Genomic DNA, 20,945 nt, shown 5'->3' with positions numbered 1-20,945 from the left:
AGGTAAGCACCACCTGGCTGGAGACCACACCCCATACCTCCTCCCGCATCCCAATCCCCTACCCCAGCTGTGAGCCCTCTCCCCCAACCCAAACTCCCTCCCAGAGCCTGCACCCCAACCCTCAGCCCCGAGCCCCCTCCTGCACCCCAAACTCCTCATCCCCAGGCCAGCAGCATAGCCAGCGGGGCAGCGGGGCTGCGGCCGCTCCCCCACCAAGCAGAGGTGGCGCCTTTTTAACTCTTTGGTGCCTTTTAAATTGTTACTCACCTGGCGGCGCTCCGGGTCTTCAGCGGCACTTCGGCGGCGGGTCCTGCACGCGCTCCGGTCTTCGGCAGCATTGCGGTGGCGGCGGGGAGTGAAGGACCCGACACTGAAGTGCTGCTGAAGACAGTACTAGCGGGGGGCGCCTTTTTTTAATCTCCGCTCCCCGTTTTCTCCACCTGGCTGCGCCACTGCCCCAGGCCCAGCCCAGTGCCCACAAATGCAGCCGGAGCCCACACCCCCTCCCGCACCCCAACCCCCTGCCCAAGCCTTAAGCCCCCTCCTGCACCCCAAACTTCTCGTCCCTGGCCCCACACCGTGCCCCACACACCCAGCCAGAGCCCTCACCCCCTCCCGCACACCAATCCCATGCCCTAGCCCGGGGAAAGTGAGTGAGGGTGGGGGAGAGCGAGCAGTGGAAGGAGGGGGAATGGAGTGAGCTGGGGTGGGGCTTCGGAGAAGGGGCAGGCCAGGGACGGGGCCTCGGGGCAGGGTAGGGGTGTTCAGTTTTGCGTGATTAGAAAGTTGGCAACCCATTTTAGTGTTTGGACTTTACGAAATACTTGTAGGTTGCTGCATGCATTAATATCACTTTTTATATCTGTATCCTACATCATAAGGTAATAGTTTTTGCTCTGTAACTACAGAAGTGTTTGCTATGAAACTGGAAAAGCTCAGAGTCAGGAGAAAGACCTTACCAAGTGTGACATACTAGTTTATCACAAGAGGTGGTGTCTCTGCCCAACGAAAAGAAGGCCTATAAACATCAAACAAGCCATTGTGGGACATCAGAGAACAAAAGACTTTGTTGATGGCTCCCCCCACACCCATGAAGAGGAGACATTCATGAACACTCATCCCAGCAGTTTGAACTCTAGGGGAAGGGACTAAAAATGCCTGACCAGAAGGAACTTTATGCTCCTTGAACTCTGTGGGGCAAAGACATCTAAGCATAAGCAAGAGATTCCCCAACTGGTTAGCCTGGGTTAGCCCTAAAGGACACATAGAGCTTGCTAACTATAGAAACTTCTATTAGGTTTTGGAACGTAAGACTGTAACTCATTTGTGTGTACGTTTACCTGCTTTAACCTTGTAAATATCTTACTTCTCTTTCTTAGCCAATAAATCTTTGGCTAGTTTACTATAGGATTGGCTAGAAGCATTGTCTTTGGTTTGAGATCTATGGTGCAATTGACCTGGGGGTAAGTGACTGATCCTTTGGGACTGGGAGTAACCTGAATATTATACTTGCCTACTGTATTTTCCACTCCATGCATCTGATGAAGTGGGTTTTAGCCCACGAAAGCTTATGTCCAAATACATTTGTTAATCTCTAAGGTGCCACAAGACCTCCTCGTTGTTTTTTCTGAATATTATTGTAATTTTTGGTATAAGGGACCATCCACCAGAAAGGCAAGATAGATCGGAGTACCTAAGGGGCTGGTCTGTGACCGCATGCTAAGGCTGTTATCGTGCCTAAGACGTTCACACTCGATGCTGGGTTGGTGAAATCAAAGTAGAGCTTGGCACAACCAATTTGGTGTTTGTGCCCTGCTGCTTCGTGGTCTGCCCTGAGATTGGGACTCAGGCTCGTGAGCCGCCCCGGACAGGAGCCAGGCTGAGAACGGCCGAACTCTCCCACTAGTTACAAAGGAGGAAGGGATCTTCCCTGCGGAGGGGGGGGATCCCCACCAGGAGTGGGGCTTTGGGGACAGCCATCGTGCCAAACCAACCTGATCTCCTTCTTTGAGAAAGTAACAGATTTTTTAGACAAAGGAAATGCAGTGGATCTAATTTACCTAGATTTTAGTAAGGCATTTGATACCATGCCACATGGGGAATTATTAAATTGGATAAGATGGGGATCAACAGGAAAATTGAAAGGTGGATAAGGAATTGGTTAAAGGAGAGACTACAACGAGTCCTACTGAAAGGTGAACTGTCAGACTGGAGGGAGGTTACCAGTGGAGTTCCTCAAGGATCGGTTTTGGGACCAATCTTATTTAATCTTTTTATTACTGACCTTGGCACAAAAAGTGGGAGTGTGCTAATAAAGTTTGCGGATGATACAAAGCTGGGAGGTATTGCCAATTTAGAGAAGGACAGGGATACCCTACAGGAGGATCTGGATGACCTTGTAAACTGGAATAATAGTAATAGGATGAAATTTAATAGTGAGAAGTGTAAGATCATGCATTTAGGGATTAATAACAAGAATTTTAGTTATAAGCTGGGGACGCATCAATTAGAAGTAACGGAGGAGGAAAAGGACCTTGGAGTATTGGTTGATCATAGGATGACTATGAGCCGCCAATGTGATATGGCTGTGAAAAAATGCATCAGGAGAGGTATTTCCAGTAGGGATAAGGAGGTTTTAGTACCGTTATACAAGGCACTGGTGAGACCTCACCTGGAATACTGTGTGCAGTTCTGGTCTCCCATGTTTAAGAAGGATGAATTCAAACTGGAACAGGTACAGAGAAGGGCTACTAGGATGATCCAAGGAATGGAAAACTTGTCTTATGAAAGAAGACTCAGGGAGCTTGGCTTGTTTAGCCTAACTAAAAGAAGGTTGAGGGGAGATATGATTGCTCTCTATAAATATATCAGAGGGATAAATACCAGAGAGGGAGAGGAATTATTTAACCTCAGTACCAATGTGGACACAAGAACAAATGGATATAAACTGGCAACTAGGAAATTTAGACTAGAAATTAGACGAAGGTTTTTAACCATCAGAGGAGTGAAGTTTTGGAATAGCCTTCCAAGGAAAGCAGCGGGGGCAAAAGATCTATCTGGCTTTAAGATTAAACTCGATAAGTTTATGGAGGAGATGGTATGATTGGATAACATGGTTTTGGTAATTAAATATTCATGGTAAATAGGCCCAATGGTCTGTAATGGGATATTAGATGGGGTGGGATCTGAGTTACCCAGGAAAGAATTTTCTGTAGTATCTGGCTGATGAATCTTGCCCATATGCTCAGGGTTTAGCTGATCGCCATATTTGGGGTCGGGAAGGAATTTTCCTCCAGGGCAGATTGGAAGAGGCCCTGGAGGTTTTTCGCCTTCCTCTGTAGCATGGGGCACGGGTCACTTGCTGGAGGATTCTCTGCTCCTTGAAGTCTTTAAACTACGATTTGAGGACTTCAATAGCTCAGACATGGGTGTGAGGTTTTTTTGTAGGAGTGGGTGGGTGAAATTCTGTGGCCTGCATTGTGCAGGAGGTTGGACTAGATGATCACAATGGTCCCTTCTGACCTTAGTATCTATGAAAGCCGCTGCTGAAGGCGGGTAGGGAACCAGCCGCGGGTACCCCTCCGGGAAGAGGGAGAGCCACCAGCACCCCCTTCACAGCGGGTGTCCAGGCCATCCTCTGCCAGGGCCCCCCACCCACCAGGCATGGGGCCCTCCAGGCTGCGGTGCCCCTGCTAGCACCCCTGATGCTGCTGAGCCCCACCGCCGCCCTGGACAGCTGCCCCGCAACGCTGTCATTGAGGTGGGCGCCATTACAGGCAGCACCTTAGCCACCCCCTGCCCTGCCACGCCACTGGAACAGGCGCCGAAAGGGCCACCCCTCATCGGGCCCCCCCCCCCACTTCCGGGATCGGAGGCGGAACGTACCAAGCGGCCCTCGCCCGCCCCCCCGTGAGCTGAGCCGCTGTGGAACCGCCCTCAGCGGCGTTCGGGAAGGAGGCGCGTGGGCCGAGGGGGCGGGGTCACGTGGGAAGATGGACCCGGTGCTGTACTTGCTGGCCGCGGCGCTGCTGGCCGCCCTCATCGTCTTTGCCACCCGGTTGCGGGGCCAGGTGCAGGCAGGTAAGAGGGCGGGGGCAAGAGTTCTCCCCTCGGTCCGCCCCTCGTGGGCGGGCCTGTCCTCACCTCGGTCCGGCTCGCAGCCTGGGAGTCCCCCCCCCCCCCCACCCCGGCTGCGTCCTCCGGGGGCCCCGCCACATGCAAGGGGGCAGCCAGGCCCCTGGGGGGAACGGGGGCCCGTGGGGGAGGATGGGAGTCGGGGGGAGGATGCGGGCAGATAGAGGGATAGCCGAGCCCCTGGGGAGAGGGAACAGGGACCCGAGGGGGGTGTGGCCCGGCCCCCCCCCCCATGTGGGCAGACGGGGGGCAGCCGAGCCCCTGGGGAGAGGGAACAGGGACCCGAGGGGGGTGTGGCCCGGCCCCCCCCATGCGGGCAGACGGGGGGCAGCCGAGCCCCTGGGGAGAGGGAACAGGGACCCGAGGGGGGTGTGGCCCGTCCCCCCCCATGCGGGCAGACGGGGGGGTAACCTAGCCCCTGGGGAGAGGGAACAGGGGACCCGAGGGGGGTGTGGCCCGGCCCCCCCCATGCGGGCAGACGGGGGGGTAACCTAGCCCCTGGGGAGAGGGAACAGGGACCCGAGGGGGGTGTGGCCCGGCCCCCCCCATGCGGGCAGACGGGGGGCAGCCGAGCCCCTGGGGAGAGGGAACAGGGACCCGAGGGGGGTGTGGCCCGGCCCCCCCCATGTGGGCAGACGGGGGGCAGCCGAGCCCCTGGGGAGAGGGAACAGGGTCCGGAGGAGAGGATGGGGGGCGGCCCCCCTGCGGGCAGATGGGGGGGCAGCCGAGCCCCTGGGGAGAGGGAACAGGGACCCGAGGGGGGTGTGGCCCGGCCCTCCCCCCCCATGCGGGCAGACGGGGGGGTAACCTAGCCCCTGGGGAGAGGGAACAGGGACCCGTAGGGGAGGATGGGGGGCAGCTGAGTCCCTGGGCGGGGAGAGAGGCCCATGGGGGGACCTTGGCTCACTGATGAGGGGGAACCCAGGGGCGGTAGAGGCTGGGGTTACTAGGGGGGGCAGTTGGGGCAGGGCAGGCCAGTGGTCAGGACCCCATGAGGACGATGTAATGTGGCGTTTCCACAGCCTACTGTTCTGTGACACTGTTGTGGGGGTGGGCTGCATGGCACCTGGTTTATATCAACCATGGTGATCAGTGAAATGTGACTTTTTCATTTTGTGGGGACAACATTCGTGCTTTGCTTCTTCACTCTCCATTTCATTGGTGTCATTGGTATTGCAATAGCAGCTGCAGGCCTTGCTCCGGAATCAGGGCCCTGTTGCGCTAGGTGCTGTACACACGCACAGAATGAAGCCAGTTCCTGCCTCGAAGAGATTGTAGTCAGAGTATCTGCTGACTGTTTTCTGCAAGAATATGCAAAGAAAAAAAATCCTGGCTGGTCTTCTGCTATCAGGCTGGATGTATTGATAGAAATTGACTCTTGAGGGCATTTCTGCTGCCTCCTCTGTTAGGAACAGGGCATTTCCCATGGCAGACACATTTACTGATCAGTTTCTTCAAATATCCTGCATGCATCCGATGAAGTGAGCTGTAGCTCGCGAAAGCTTATGCTCAAATAAATTTGTTAGTCTCTAAGGTGCCACAAGTACTCCTTTTCTTTTTGCGGATTCAGACTAACGCGGCTGCTGCTCTGATACCTTCAACCTGCTTCAGCTGTTGATCATACTGGGTGCTCCAGATCCTGAAGAAAGCAGAATCTGTTTCCTCAGTGAAGCACTTGGCCCAAATGCTGAAATGCTCTTTGTGGGTTATATGTCGAGTAGGGCGATTCCTCAGACTGTGTTAGAAAGCAGTTCCCACCCCAGGTCCTCCCCTAGGAGATCCTGAAGGACAGAGTTCAAAGCCTTAAGTCTGCTCTACATTAGAAAATTAGGTCGACCGAGCTGACTCAATCAGGGATGTGAAAAATCTTCCTCTGAATAGTGTAGTAAAACCAACCATTGTAAACAGCATCAAGTGGACTGAATTCTTCCATCGTCCTAGTGACCGCCTCTCAGGGATGGGGATTACCTATGCCGATGGGAGAAACGCTTCTGTCAGCATAGGTAGTGTCTACACTGAAGCGCTGTAGTTGCACAGCTGTGCCGCTGTAGCATTTTGAGTGTAGACAGACCATTAGGGTTTAACTACCACACACACACACACACACACACACACAGCAGATTGGCCCCTGCTTTTGGCCTTGTCGCTAGGAGGAAGTTTTCACAAAAATTTCCCACTGTTGCTACCACCAGGTCAGCTTGATTGGTGGTAGCATCAGGGAAGATGAGATGCTGGTAGCTAGCAGTGTTTTAGGCACCATGCTGTGCAGCCCTGCCCTGAGAAGGGTTTGGTGAGACAGCACCTTAAAATGGTGTTGGCTGCCTGTGGTTGCAATAATGTAGAACTTCTGCTGCAATTTCCTTGCATCCCAAATGTCATAAGTGAAAGCCTAATGGAGCCATAAACTGTCCAGATCAGTGCATTTTAAAAGTGAAGGGAGAGGCTTCTTAGCTATGAAGACCCGAGTTGAGGTCTACACTAGAGACTTTTGCCAGCATAGTAATGTTAGTCAGGGCGTGTAAGTGACATTTTTCTGTCAACAAAATCACTAGTGTAGAGGCAATTACACCAGCATAAAAGTGGTTTGGTCAGTATAGCTTATGTCACTTGCTAAACTAGTATAAGCTATTCCGGCAAAAGCACTTTTTTGCCAGCATAAACTGTATCTACAACAGAAGGGTTTGCTGGTATAGCCATACCTTTTCTAATGTAGACCTGGCCTTAGCGTTTCTTCTACAGCAGTTCAGGACCTTGCTGATACCTAAGGCAGAGCAGGCAGCTGCCTTGTCCCTACCTTAGATATTAACGCATCGGTAACTCTTGCTGGAGAAATACCACTTCCTGAACTCAAGACTTTCAAGCTAGGGTGAAGCAAGAACTGTGTTTTGTCTTGTGCGGGGTTTTTTTGGGTGGGAGGGGGAGAGGGGGGAACAGTTTTCTTCTGCAATCAACCTACGTTGAAGCTCATGCATCTATTTATTAATGATCTGGGATCCCAAATAGCCTTTTTTTTTAAAGGTGTTTTGTTTCAAATCAGTTTATATTCAGAATGTTTTAATTGTGTTGAAGCTTTTTTTAATGGCATTTTGTGACACCACGTCACTTGTCTTTGTCCTCAAACAGAAATGGTGTATTATATAATGATTTATATTGACTTCTGTAGCCTGAAAACACTTTACAGAATTGCAAACCTTGGGCTTGATTCTGGCCTCTGTGCACACCAAGAAGTTGTTTTCAAAACCACTGGGACTCCCGTGCAATCGATGATGGCAGTATGTGATCTGCCATGGGGGTCATTTCACTGCACTCTCTTCTTGAGTGGAAGGCAGCAGCTGTTACAATTATGTTAAGAATTCTACATCCTGCTGTGAAAGGTGCTTTAGGCCAGGCGTCTTCAGCATGGGGGCTTGCAGATAGGTTTAGGGGATTTTGATAACCTCACAAAGGGAATTCTGGATGTCTGAATAGAGGTCCCAAAACTTCTCTGATGTGATGAGAGGTCACAGTAAGGAAGTGGCTGAAAACTGCTGTTTTAGAGTGTATAATGAGCACAGGTGCTTAGTGTCACAGTTTCAGGGTAACTGCATCTATATTTCTTTCTTTGTGGATGCCCTTCATGCACTTAAAGGTTTCCAGCTCCCAGCCATCACCTCTCATGGATGGAGACCTGTGCCTCGCTTCCTTGTGACTAGGGGTTTTAACGCTGCACAGCTCCCTGATCTACACTGTACTAACCCCAGCAAACCAATCTCCCATCACCTCTGCTTTGCTTTCTCTCCGAGGTATCGCCAGCAGTCACAAGTTACCACACAGCTCTTTCTAAGCAAGCAGGTTTATTCATAAGTAAGGCTAAGGTTTAGTCATGGGATTTTAGTAAAAGTCATGGACAGGTCACGGGCAATAAACAAAAATTCACAGCCCTGTGACCTGTCCATAACTTGTACTATATACCTGTGACTAAATCTTTGGTGTTCTGGGGGGCTCCGGGGTGCCCGCTGGTACTCGGGGTGGGGGCTCCGGGGTGCCTGCTGGTGCTTAGGGGGCAGGGGGAGTGATACGGGACCACCGCTGCTGGCAGGAAATGACCCCACCAGCCCGGGACCACCGCGCTGCTGCTGGCATGGGGCGGCTCAGAACTGTCGCTGTTACGGGGGTGGGGGGTGGTGCAGCTGGCCCTGGGGCTGCCCAAGCTGCTTGGGCAACCCTGGGGTCAACCACACCTGCCAGCTGCAGAAGTCACGGAATCCGTGACCTCCGTGACAGACTTGCAGCCTTATTCATAAGGGAAAAACATTGCAGTGAATGTATATAAAAACTATAAAAGAACCTATATACATGCTGAAAAGGTCACTCCCACCCCACACTCCTGCGCCAACATAGGTGTCAGTCCTTCAAATCCCACAAGTGGGTTTTCCCTGTGGTTACGAGTTCTCATCAGTGTTTAGATCAGGAACCAGATAGAAGGCCCTGAGTCAGTTTAAGATCAGGCTGTTTATCTAGATGTTCGGGTTTTTTGTTTTTTTTTTCATGTTGGTCTCTGAAGAATCCACTTTAAAGCAGAATATGTACACTTTCCCAGGAGGTGGTACCTCTCTGGAGGTGTTATAACCTGAATGATTTGCCTACTCATCCCTTTCTGTTTTCACTTCCTGCAAGAGCTGCGATAACCCTCCTCCCATGGAATGCGTGCAGTTCCTAGTCCACACTGATCCATGCCCTTAATGCAATGCAGTCTCCCAAATATATTGCAGAAAGCTGCCCATCTGTCACAGTCAGGACCTTGACTTTAACAACAAGCATCTGAAGAAGCGTTTTTTTTTTTACTCATGAAAGCTTATGCCTAAGTAAATCTGTTAGTCTTTAAGGTGCCACAGGACTCCTTGTTGTTTTTGTGGGCACAGACTAACACGGCTACCCCCTGATACTTGACCTTGACTTTGTGTCTCCTTGGAAGGGCACAGGTTTATCCTGCTGGGATACTAGTGCAGTCCTACTGAGAGTAAAGAATGCTACCTATTTATGAAAACCAGAAATTACCCTATATCATTTGCTAGTGTTTGGTAAATTAAAGCTTGGGAGTGGGCAACCAAAGATCCCTTCTGGGCTAAATCATTCTATCCATCGGAGATGGCGGACAGCAAGAAGCGTCCTGCGGGTTGGCAGGATTTTTTTTAAAAGGCATGAAAATTATGGGATATGGATGGCATTATAGGATGAGGACAGTTGCATGTTGGGAACTTGTCTCCTAGCTCCCAGAGTTCCCTGCGTGACTCATTTCTGCGTGACTCATTTCTACCCCATAACACATTGGGCAAGTCTCCCAAAAGGCTTTGCACTGGAGAATGGCTTATGGCACACTGGGATACCTGTCTATCCATGATGCACCACACCTGGCATCAACACAGACACTCCTGGTGAGTACACACAGTGCCAGCACAAGGAGCCAAGTATGCGCATGAATGAGCTATCTACTAACTGTGGCAGTTCTATGCCAATGTAACTGGTGTTAGATGATTTGTTGTGCAGACGTGGCCTTGTTCTGTATGCCAAGACTGCTATGCAGTGTCATACACCACCTTGGTAAAACTACGTGTTCAACGTATGTATGGCTTTTTTTTAATGGTACGCCTGCAGCCATGCTAATTTGTGCTACCAGTTCCTTGGATGTCACAACCTGTGTTAGTTTGTGGATAGGAGAGAGAGGGTCTTGCAGGAAGTGCTGGCTTATTTGAAATGTATTTGTAAGGCAGTTGCTACAGTAGTCCTTATCGCTGTGCAAATGTATAAATAAATGCAGCAGGTGGTGCTCTTTCTTCTGAGTCAGTACAAAGCTAGTGACCCAGGATAGCATTAGGGCAGTGTTGCAAAACTGTCATGAAAATCTGCCAGCTCAGGCACAATGTTGACTTGCCGACTTACCGTGCTATTAAAGATGATAATGTTATATGAGGAGAGGACATATATTACATGCTGATCAAAAAAATAAAAATTCTTTGCTGTGGGGCAAGTAAAATTGTGTAAAGTTGTGTTAGGGAGCACGCTTGAAGGTACCTTATTTGAGGTGAGATGGAAAACTGCCGCTCTAAGCATTTTGGGACATGAAAGAACCCATGGTGCTCTGGGAATGGGTGCCGGGGATGGATCACTTGATGATTACTTCTTCTGTTCATTCCCTTTGTGGCACCTGCATTAGCCACTGTCGGAAGACAGGAGACTGGGCTAGGTGGACTTTGGTCTTACCCAGTGTGGCCGTTCATATGTTCTATAATGTTACAACCCCAATGCCTTTGCTAAATTCCAGTTTGGAAAACTGTTCTGCTTTCCTAGATCCACCTGCACTTTCTGTGGGTGGTTTGTATTCTTCTTTTCTCTTTTAGCTTTGTATAGTGTTGCTTTGCGTGGTGTTTGCTGTGGAGCCAGGTAAAGTAATCAGTATATAAACACTTCTGTTTTTAAATGGTTTTAGGCCCTCTTAGGGTTTCTTGTTTTGCCCCATTCCTCTGGTGGTTTTCAGAAATCCAAAATGAAGCTAATCTTGCAGCCCACACATAAGAAAATCAAATTTCCTGCTGATCCGAGGTGTCTGCTGGATGTAGAAACACTGAGTCATAAAACTGGAGCTATTGAAAACTTGGATAAAATTAAACATGCACTTCCAAGGTATCTCAGTTTTCCTGTTTCGCTGTTTTGTTTGTTTGTTTTTGGTGTTGTCCTTTAACTGAGGGGGGGTGGGGTGTGTCATGCATTATTATATTTTGCTCAGGGTTTATAGTGTGCTCTGTTCTGAACAAAGCTGGGATTGATAAGGCCCAATCTGTCCATCTAAATAGACAAGCAATACAAGTCAGTGACTCTGTGCATGCAGTAGCCATGAGAAGCATTAGTTTTCTCTTTTTGTTTTATTTTAATATACTAAATACTGCTTTCTTTGCTGGATTAACACTGATCGATTTGGGGACTAACTATGTCTTCTGGGGTGATTTGAGTCAAGGTGATGCAGTCACTGGGTTCACACATTTGTCCTTGTGAGGGCTGAGAGACAGGTTTGAAATGAACACACACTTTATAAATAGATTTATTTCTCATGAAATGTATAACGGTGTCTGTTTCTCAGGAATTGTATTCTGGGTATTTTTTTTATTACACAAAAGAAATGAGCACTAGAATTTCCCAACTGATACGCTATGCGGGGATGTCTTTAAAATTTGATAGGCATGTTGAATCTTTTTAGATTAAAGGATACCAAGCCTTGAAGGGTGGGATTTTTTTTTAAGAGGCTAAGAAATACTATATATGTATTTTGTATAGTGCCTCCATACGTACTGTATCCCAAAACACTTCTCAGAGTTTTTAATAATAATTACAAAGTGCCATAATAAATGATATTTATAATATTCAGTATCTCATTGAATTATTTTATCCTCTCAGAAGCATGCTAGGCGCTTCACAGAAGATGAGACACGTTCCCTTCCCTAACGAGTTTACTCTCAAAATTTTAGACCTGATACAATAAGTGAGGGTGCCAAACAGAAGGAGATGGATGGGGTGAGGAGGATGAGGGTTACTGCCTGAGCATATGGCAGTGAGTTCCTCAAGGATGTCGTAGTAAATATTATTCTCCTATGGTGGGCACCACAATAGAAGTGAGTTTCTAGCAAAGGGTTTCACAGAGGAGGGGGTAGTGACATGGCAGAGCAGTGTGTGGAGGGCACTCTGAGCTCAATCCTGCAAGCTGCTGGGCACATTGGTCCCAAGCCAACCAAGAACTTTACTCACATGCTTAAGCATGTGGTTGTCCCCTCACATGCTTAAAGTTAAGACTTCAGTGAGACTATTTGCACATTAAAGTGAACCATGTTTTTAAAAAGAAAAGGAGGACTTGTGGCACCTTAGAGACTAACAAATTTGAGTATAAGCTTTCGTGAGCTACAGCTCACTTCATCGGATGCATTCAGTGGAAAATACAGTGGGGAGATTTATATACAGAGAGAACATGAAACAATGGGTGTTACCATACACACTGTAACAAGAGAGTGATCACTTAAGGTGACAGAGTAACAGCCGTGTTAGTCTGTATTCGCAGAAAGAAAAGGAGTACTTGTGGCACCTTAGAGACTAACGAATTTATTTGAGCATGAGCTTTCGTGAGCTACAGCTCACTTCATCAGATGCATACCGTGGAAACTGCAGGTCACGCAATCACAGACATGAAGGTCGCTATCTTAAAACAAAAAAACTTCAAATCCAGACTCCAGCGAGAAACTGCTGAATTGGAATTCATTTGCAAATTGGATACTATTAATTTAGGCTTAAATAGAGACTGGGAGTGGCTAAGTCATTATGCAAGGTAGCCTATTTCCTCTTGTTTTTTCCTACCCCCCCCCCCGATGTTCTGGTTTAACTTGGATTTAAACTTGGAGAGTGGCCAGTTTGGATGAGCTATTACCAGCAGGAGAGTGAGTTTGTGTGTGTATGGGGGTGGGTTTTTGGAGGGGGGTGAGGGAGTGAGAGAACCTGGATTTGTGCAGGAAATGGCCTAACTTCATTATCATGCACATTGTGTAAAGAGTTGTCACTTTGGATGGGCTATCACCAGCAGGAGAGTGAATTTGTGTGGGGGGGCGGAGGGTGAGAAAACCTGGATTTGTGCTGGAAATGGCTTTTAGATAAGCTATTACCAGCAGGACAGTGGGGTGGGAGGAGGTATTGTTTCATATTCTCTGTGTATATATAGAGTCTGCTGCAGTTTCCACGGTATGCATCTGATGAAGTGAGCTGTAGCTCACGAAAGCTCATGCTCAAATAAATTCGTTAGTCTCTAAGGTGCCACAAGTACTCCTTTTCTTTCCACTTAAGGTGAGCTATTACCAACAGGAGAACGGCAGGGGGTGGGGGGGAACCTTTTGTAGTGATAATCAAGGTGGGCCATTTCTAGCAGTTGACAAGAACATCTGAGGAACAGTGGGGGGTGGGGGGAATAAACATGGGGAAATAGTTTTACTTTGTGTAATGACACCTCCACTCCCAGTCTTTATTCAAGCCGAAGTTTATTGTATCCAGTTTGCAAATTAATTCCAATTCAGCAGTCTCTCATTAGAGTCTGTTTTTTGAAGTTTTTTTGTTGAAGAATTGCAACTTTTAGGTCTGTAATCGAGTGACCAGAGAGATTGAAGTGTTCTCCGACTGGTTTTTGTTATAATTCTTGACGTCTGATATGTGTCCATTCTTTTACGTAGAGACTGTCCAGTTTGACCCATGTACGTGGCAGAGGGGCATTGCTGGCACATATCACATTGGTAGATGTGCAGGTGAACGAGCCTCTGATAGTGTGGCTGATGTGATTAGGCCCTATGATGGTGTCCCCTGAATAGATATGTGGACACAGTTGGCAACGGGCTTTGTTGCAAGGTTAGGTTCCTGGGTTAGTGGTTCTGTTGTGTGGTGTGTGGTTGCTGGTGAGTATTTGCTTCAGGTTGGGGAGCTGTCTGTAAGCAAGGACTGGCCTGTCTCCCAAGTTCTGTGAGAGTGATGGGTCGTCCTTCAGGATAGGTTGTAGATCCTTGATAATGCGTTGGAGAGGTTTTAGTTGGGGGCTGAAGGTGACGGCTAGTGGCGTTCTGTTATTTTCTTTGTTGGGCCTGTCCTGTAGTAGGTGACTTCTGGGTATTCTTCTGGCTCTGTCAATCTGTTTCTTCACTTCAGCAGGTGGGTATTGTAGTTGTAAGAATGCTTGATAGCGATCTTGTAGGTGTTTGTCTCTGTCTGAGGGGTTGGAGCAAATGCGATTGTATCATAGAGCTTGCTGTAGACAATGGATTGTGTGGTGTGGTCTGGATGAAAGCTGGAGGTATGTAGGTAGGAATAGCGGTCTTAACTACTTAAGGTCTTAATACTATTCTTAAGTGCTTTGCTGGTTCAGGTCCAGAGTGCTCCATGCCTCTCAGGATCGAGCCCACCACTCGTAGTTGGCAGCATGCAGAAAGACATGGACACACTCAGGGGACAAGTGGATGAAGCAGGTCGTGAGGGGTGGCATCGCTGGAGCAGCAGAGGGGATGGGATGAAACGTGTGACTGGATGAGTAGGTAGGGGTGGAATTATGTAGTGACACAAGTATAAATATGATGCTGTGGATGCTTGACAAATCAGCCAATAATCAGAGGATAGGAAGGTTGTGGGGGAATCGGAGAAAGCTGCATCACTCTGTTACATACTCTTCATCCATGATATGTAACCTTTATGAGTAGGTAGGTGGACTCAAGCATGGTTGTATGTATCCTTGAAACATGATATAGGTAGCTTGTACCTTTTGCTAATTGTGATTCACCAGCATCCACTTCCGTACTTGTATATTCTGAGGATAACTGCGCTGAAATCAGCATGGGAAGATGAGGAAATGCTGCATGCACAGATTGTGATCTGTAGTCCTTATTTGTCAACAAAGTTTTCCAAGTGCAGCAATAAGTGAAAAATACACACGCGTTCGCACGTTTAAACAGGCCAGATGACGTCAGGTCTGAATAGCTGAAGTGCAAAAAAACAAAAAGATCTGAATCATCTGAAAGGAAGAAAAACACTTTTGGGTCCCACGTTCTGCTAACTCAGAAAGGACTGAACTGATTCTCTTACCAGATGCGAAGAGAAAAGAATCACTTATTGAGCTGAAAAACGGAAATTCAGCACAAAGGGTCCTTCCCCCCCCCCCCCCCCCCGGAAAGTTCCAAGAGCTATGGGCCCATGATAGAATAACAGAGCCTTCTCATCTAGAGCTAGTTCATGGTCACAACAGTATTTGAAGTGCCTGTCCATAGACACTACTTATGCCACCTTCCACTCTATTAACAGCAGTGCCTAGAGACCACAGTCAACATTGGAGGACTATTGTTTTATGCTCCTCCTTCCCTCCAAGGAGACTGTCTGCCCCTAAGAGACTACAGTCTAAATAAACAAGGCAGATAAGAATCATCCCTGTTTTACTGGTGGGGAACTGAGAGCCAGAAGGCCAGGTTTTTAAAGACACTTAGGGCCCCGATCCGCCAAGGTATTCTGACTTCTAACTTGCATTGATTTCATTTGATTTCAATGGCCCTTTGGTGTCTCAATACCTAAAGGCGCAGAGAGGTGTCTAGTGGGATCAGTGGGAGTTAGGAGCCTTGGGTGCTTTTGAAAATCCCACTAGGCACCCAAGTGCCTTTCAAAGTCTAACCCAGAGAGTTTAAGGATGGGGTTTTCCAAATCCTCAGTGCTTGCCTACCTCCTGCATAGATTAATCATGTTGATTCAGATATAATTTGCCTATTGTTTCTGCTCCTTTTCTCCCTACCTCTGCCTTGTTGTCAGATCCTTGGGCTATCCTTCCTGAATGTCGGGGAAGAGCCAGCATGTAGTCAGTGCTACCATACAGAAACATCATCATCATTGGGGTGGGGAGGGAATGACATTCTCTCTATGTGAAATATACCCGATCTAAACATTGCAAACCATCCCAACTGCTAGTGTATCTCTAATTGCCGGTCAGCTAGCTCCTTTCACTCTTGCGATGGGATGGCTGCAACAGATCAATATTAAATCTCTGATTTAAAATGTTCCCCTTTTCCAGCTGACGAGGAACACCAGCGAAATGTGGCTGCCGCAGTGGCCAGGCCTCGGCCTCACACCGATGAGCGGGGAGAAGGGATGCCCAGACGCCGAAGGAACATGGGCAGCAGGATGCTGGCCCAGAGGAGAGCGCAACAGGCAGAAGATGGAATGGAAGGTAACTTCTGATTCAGCTCTGCTTTTAAAAACGGATTGGGCTAGCAGATGAGCTTGGTTTGGGTTAGGAACGAGGTAAGTGTTCCCAGAATGTCCCATCTAGCTGCACTGACTGGAGACTGCATAGCCCGAAGCTGACCTGACTTAATGTCCTAATAATCTGAAGGTAAATTTACACACGACTTCCTCCAGTGTGTTAGATCTCATATCACTGAAATGCAGCCGCTTCTGTGATGGATTGTGGCAGCCCTTCTGTGCCAGTGACGCTGTTTCTAGGTTGAAGAATACGGGTTTTTTTCCCCCAGCTTGAAACTACAAGGGGAAATTAGGAGGAAGGCAGAATGTAGGTAACCAGGTTAGAATGTGGCCCCTTCACCGGACTAACAGCTCAACCCTATGAAAAGTGCCAGGGGATCATAGGGTACAAACAGAATTGGTACCTTGGCGTTTATACCCTGCCTCAGCAGCACAAATCATTGGTTTAGTGCTGTCCTAGAGGAAAGAACACCACATACTAAACCACCAGCTCCACTTCCTGCAGCATCTGGGTTTTCCTTAGTGGGCTCCTGTCCAAATACTGATCAGAGCAGACCCTGCTTAGTTTGAGATTGTATCAGATTGGAACACTGTGTGGTGTAGTTGTACGTCAGTGTGGACAGCGTCCCATAATTTTGTTTTGCATCTTGAGTTGGTAACCACGTTATCTTAGTGTGGTTGTGGTCAGGAAAGTGCCTATAAGTAACAGCATTTACAGGGAATAAAAAGGTATTTGCTGACTTTTCTAGCCAAACTACCTCTTTGTCACTCCACACCCATTAGCTCTGCAGAGCCAGTGTAGCTGTGGGTGAATGAGTAGGCTTGCAACATCAACAGCATTGTTCACTGAGTTACGAACCAAAAGGACACTGCTGGTGTCAAGCAAGCTTGACTCTCAGATCCTAGGTTGAGTCTGGAAGGCTCCTATCCAAGTGCTGGTCAGGGCAGACCCTGCTTTGCTTGAGATTGCAGCACTGGCTGATACAGTATTGTATTGGGTGGAAAGGGAATCTTGTCATTGATAAACAGAACATGATTGATCTGCAGTCAGTAAGACATAATAAACATGGCACGGCGTGATACTTTGTCTTGGAGAAAATCCCACTTTACCAGCTTTTATTTTCCTACTGTTTTTAGTAGATGTTTGCATTTGCTTTGGCAGGTAAATGTGCTATCGAAGCTAATTATATTTAGCCATGTCACACATGGGAGATTGACAGGGCCTGAACTTGGCTGTTTCTTTTGATGTGCTGGCACACTTGAAAGACACTGAAATCTAAAAGTCTTTTGATGTCTGAAGACTGGGCCACTCGCACGTTCTCCTGAGGAGCCAAATGTGAAGTTATCAAAGCACAGCTGCTTACGTTAGTTTGCACTTCAGCAGTGGAAGAATAAATGTCATCAGCCCATATAAATTCTTTTGTGGCTCAGTGCACACAAAGGCAAGTGACTTAGCCCTTATATAAAGTTGTCTTTAAATTGACATCTGTTTACTTGTTTCTTTAGTCTATATCAAATTAAGACAACTCCTTTTTTACCTTGGTGTCCCTTTTCTCACTTCTAGTGCTGCTGGTACACTCTTGAGTACATGAGCACAGTGCTAATGCCTCGTGGAGAGAGCACGGGCACCGAAAATTGTACAGTGGCTGGACTTGCAACCACTTTTTGTGGACTTGCTGTTCTCTTCTGCGGGCTGCCTTTAGATCAGTTGCAGGGCTGTAATTCAGGCATCCATGATTTCAGTTGGTGTGTGCTTAAAATAACCTGCTCCTCTGTCTGTTTTCTGTTTTGGACTTGTATTATGGATCAGATGCTCTGGTCTGGCTGAGCTGAGCTTTGTGCACAGAGCACCTTCTCAGTCCCCTGGTCCTGGGGCTGGTTCTGTGCTGGCCTGGTTCCTGACACAGACTTAAAGCAGACCTAAAACTAATCTACACCAGCTGCCAAAGTTCCCTTTCTCCCTAAGTACTCCCTTATGTTGAGAGCTGAGAACGCTTTGATGTAGGAGTTGCTGCAGTCACCAGAGGATCCCCCTATGCCGGGTGATCCTTCTGGGGGAATATCTGCTTTGTCCTAGGAGACTGGTACGAAGCGACCCTAGCAGACCTGAGATTTGGGCCTTGTGTAATCTTTGTTCAGACCCTGGGTGTAGGTGGTGGAGATTTTTTTCCATCTTACAATTAAAGTTCCTTGCTAGAATAAGACCCCTTCAAGGGAGCAAGGGTGACCATGTACTTTTGCTGACTCTGCTGCATTAAAGATTAATTCAGAAGGTATCTTTGTGATCATCTGGTGTGATCTCCCGTATAACACGGGCTACGGAACTTCCCTGAAATAACTCTTGTTTGAGCTAGAGAATTATATTATTATTATTATTTTATTATTATTATTTTTAAAGATAACCTTGATTTAAAAATCGCCAGTGGCGGAGAGTCCACCATGACCCTTGGTAAATCCTTCCAATGATTGATTACCGTCACTGTTAAAAATGTGCACCTTATTTCCAGGGTAGCTTCACCAGCCATTGGATTTTGTTATATCTTTCTCTTCTAGATGGAAAGAGCTCATTATCTAATATCTGTTCATCAGGTAGGTACTTATAGACTGTAATCAAGTCTCCCCATAACCTTCTGTTTGTTAAGCTAAAGAGATTGAGCTCTCTGGAGTCTCACTATAAGGCATGTTTTCTAATAATTTAATTATTCTTGTGGCACTTCTCTGAACCTTCTCCAATTTACCGTATGCTGCTAGGAACAGGATTCTTGTTCATAGCATCTAGTTGTCATTGCTTGATTCTTGTGTCCAGCCTGTTGAATTTGTATTTTAATCTCTATAGGTGCTTATAACAAGCTATCGAAATAAATTAGATGAAGGCTTAATTTTATTTATTGAACCAGATATCTAGATATTGAGGGTGTGGGGGGGAGGAATAATTAATAGAGAGATGGAAAATGATTATTTGGGGGCGTAAAATACCCATCCTTAGCAAGCAGAGCTAAATCAAGTTGAAATCTTTTTGTGGCTACTTCTTCCTGCAGTTGGGGTGGGGCAAGACATCTGAATAACTTGCAGATTGGCACAGAAAACAGGGCTGAAACACCTAACGCCAACGGTTTCCCCACAGACCCTTGACCCCGGGTGTGTAGGCAGGCTTCTTATTCAAGGGTTCCGTGTGGGCTGTGGCAGGTCATGCAGGCAGGCCTGTTAGCCAAGTGTCCCATGCGGGCTTCACCTGCTGAGTAAAATTGTCAGTGATTAGCTGACTACTTAAAGAAGGTCATCTCTTCTGAGACTAACCGGGTCTATTAATAACCTGCTCGGATCAAAATGGTGGGACAGACTTCTGACAGAGTGATTCTCAAAATGAGTAAACCCAGTGAGCTATTTTCTAACCTCCTTATTTCGAAATTGGCTTAGAAAAATAGTCTTGGACTGGCAGGTGTTGATCATCCAGACCACGGCAGTGACGGTGTTGCTGCTATTAATGCTAGTTGCATAAATCTACATGGTGCTGGACAAACAGATGACAAAGCTTGTGCTCTAGGGGGCTTTCAGTCTAAGTTAGGCATAACACAGCAAGATGGGCAACGGTTGGGGACCTTCCGGGGGCTGGCATGACAACGGTGAAGATAATGAATAAATGTATTGTTAGGTACTGAATGCTCTATGTTTCTGTTTAAAATATTGATAAGTTGGGGGCGGGGTAGAGTAGAGAGGAAGGATGACCCAGTGGTTAGGGCACTAGCTTAAGACTTGGGAGAGCTGGGTTCAGGTCCATGCTCCACCACAGACCTTCTGTGTGAATTTGGGCCAGTCACTGAGCCTTTCTGTGCCTCAGAAAGAACAAGGGAGGAATTTCAAGTAAGAATGTGTGTTTGCAAAGCTCAGGGTTTGCATGTGAGAGTGAGTTTGCATGGCTCAGGAGCGGCATTAGCTGAAACCACTTTGAAATCTCTTTAGTTGGTTCAGGTGGAGGTGGCCTTTGTTGGCTCTGACTTTCACTGATTCACCAAAGGTTTGAGCTCATATCTCTGGTGGAGCCTGTTTGTTTTTAGAGTTTAATGGTTCTGCTGAAAGCTTTTATTCAGACATCAGATTGAGTGGCAGCCCTGTATTTAAGCTGGGTATGCAAGCCCAGAGTAGTGGCTCGTTGCCACTAAAATGCTAATAAATTTGTTAGTCTCTAAGGTGCCACAAATACTCCTTTTCTTTTAGCAGTGAAGTAGTTAACTTTCTGGGTGCTTTAATTTTCTTTAGCAAGTTCAGAAAAGTATCTAGCCTCCTATGGGTTTACTCAAATTTTCGGAGGCCTTGATTTCAAGTAAAATGACCCAGATCCCTCAAGAATGCACATAAAACCATACAGCGCCTTGCACAATGGGGCTGGGCCCTCTGAGTGTTACGGCAATAAGATAATTCTTATTGTTTATGCCACAGGACCCTCTGTTTATCTGGAGAATAATGGCTGCTGTTTGTTAATTGTAAGACCGTCACTTCAAATGAGATTAGAGCCCCATTTTGCTAGATGCTCTATAAAGTATAATGAAAGATGCTCCCTTCCCCAAAGAGATGATAATCTAAACAGACAAGCCAGATAAGGGTGGGAAGGAAAACCGGCACAGAGAGGTGAAATGACTTTTCCAGGGTTCATAGCAGGCCAGTAGCAGAGGTCTCCTGATTCTCACTGCAGTGCCCTAGCCCCCAAACCATGGAAAACATCATCATTTTGGGAGCTATGGGTTCATCTCTCTGTGCTACTGTTTGTGCGTCTGCAGACTTGGGAAGACAAAACTCAGTTTGCATTGGGTCACATCTGGAAGATTATCCTTGTGCCCCTCTACCTGTAATCAAATCGGCATAAACCAGTAGAGCCCCCAGAGAAATGCTGGCACAGCAAGGTGTGCCACTGAGCACCAGGACAATCTAGCTTTTAAAATATAAGGTAGTAAAAATCCCAAATTAAACATAGCCGATTAAACCATAGTAGTTGACATTCAGTTCCTTTACTTACCTCCTGAGAC

General features: G+C 47.3%; 1 protein-coding gene across 2 annotated transcripts in view; it reads left to right on the top strand.

Moving 5' to 3' along the window:
* The first annotated feature begins 3,880 nt into the window (after positions 1–3,880).
* DDRGK1 (DDRGK domain containing 1) overlaps positions 3,881–20,945 on the top strand; it is a 51,955-nt gene continuing 34,890 nt past the window's right edge. The window contains exons 1-3 of one of the 2 annotated variants that reach the window (XM_077816034.1): positions 3,881–4,080; positions 15,734–15,889; positions 18,478–18,513. In XM_077816034.1, the coding sequence (XP_077672160.1) occupies positions 3,993–4,080; positions 15,734–15,889; positions 18,478–18,513 (280 nt within the window). In that variant the 5' untranslated portion in view covers positions 3,881–3,992. The remainder of the gene's footprint in view (positions 4,081–15,733; positions 15,890–18,477; positions 18,514–20,945) is intronic. The other variant, XM_077816035.1, reaches the window with a different exon arrangement.

The sequence above is a fragment of the Eretmochelys imbricata genome, chromosome 4 (genome assembly GCF_965152235.1).
Source record: "Eretmochelys imbricata isolate rEreImb1 chromosome 4, rEreImb1.hap1, whole genome shotgun sequence".
In the NCBI taxonomy this organism is placed as follows: Eukaryota; Metazoa; Chordata; order Testudines; family Cheloniidae; genus Eretmochelys; species Eretmochelys imbricata.
This window is presented reverse-complemented; position numbering and strand designations above follow the sequence as displayed.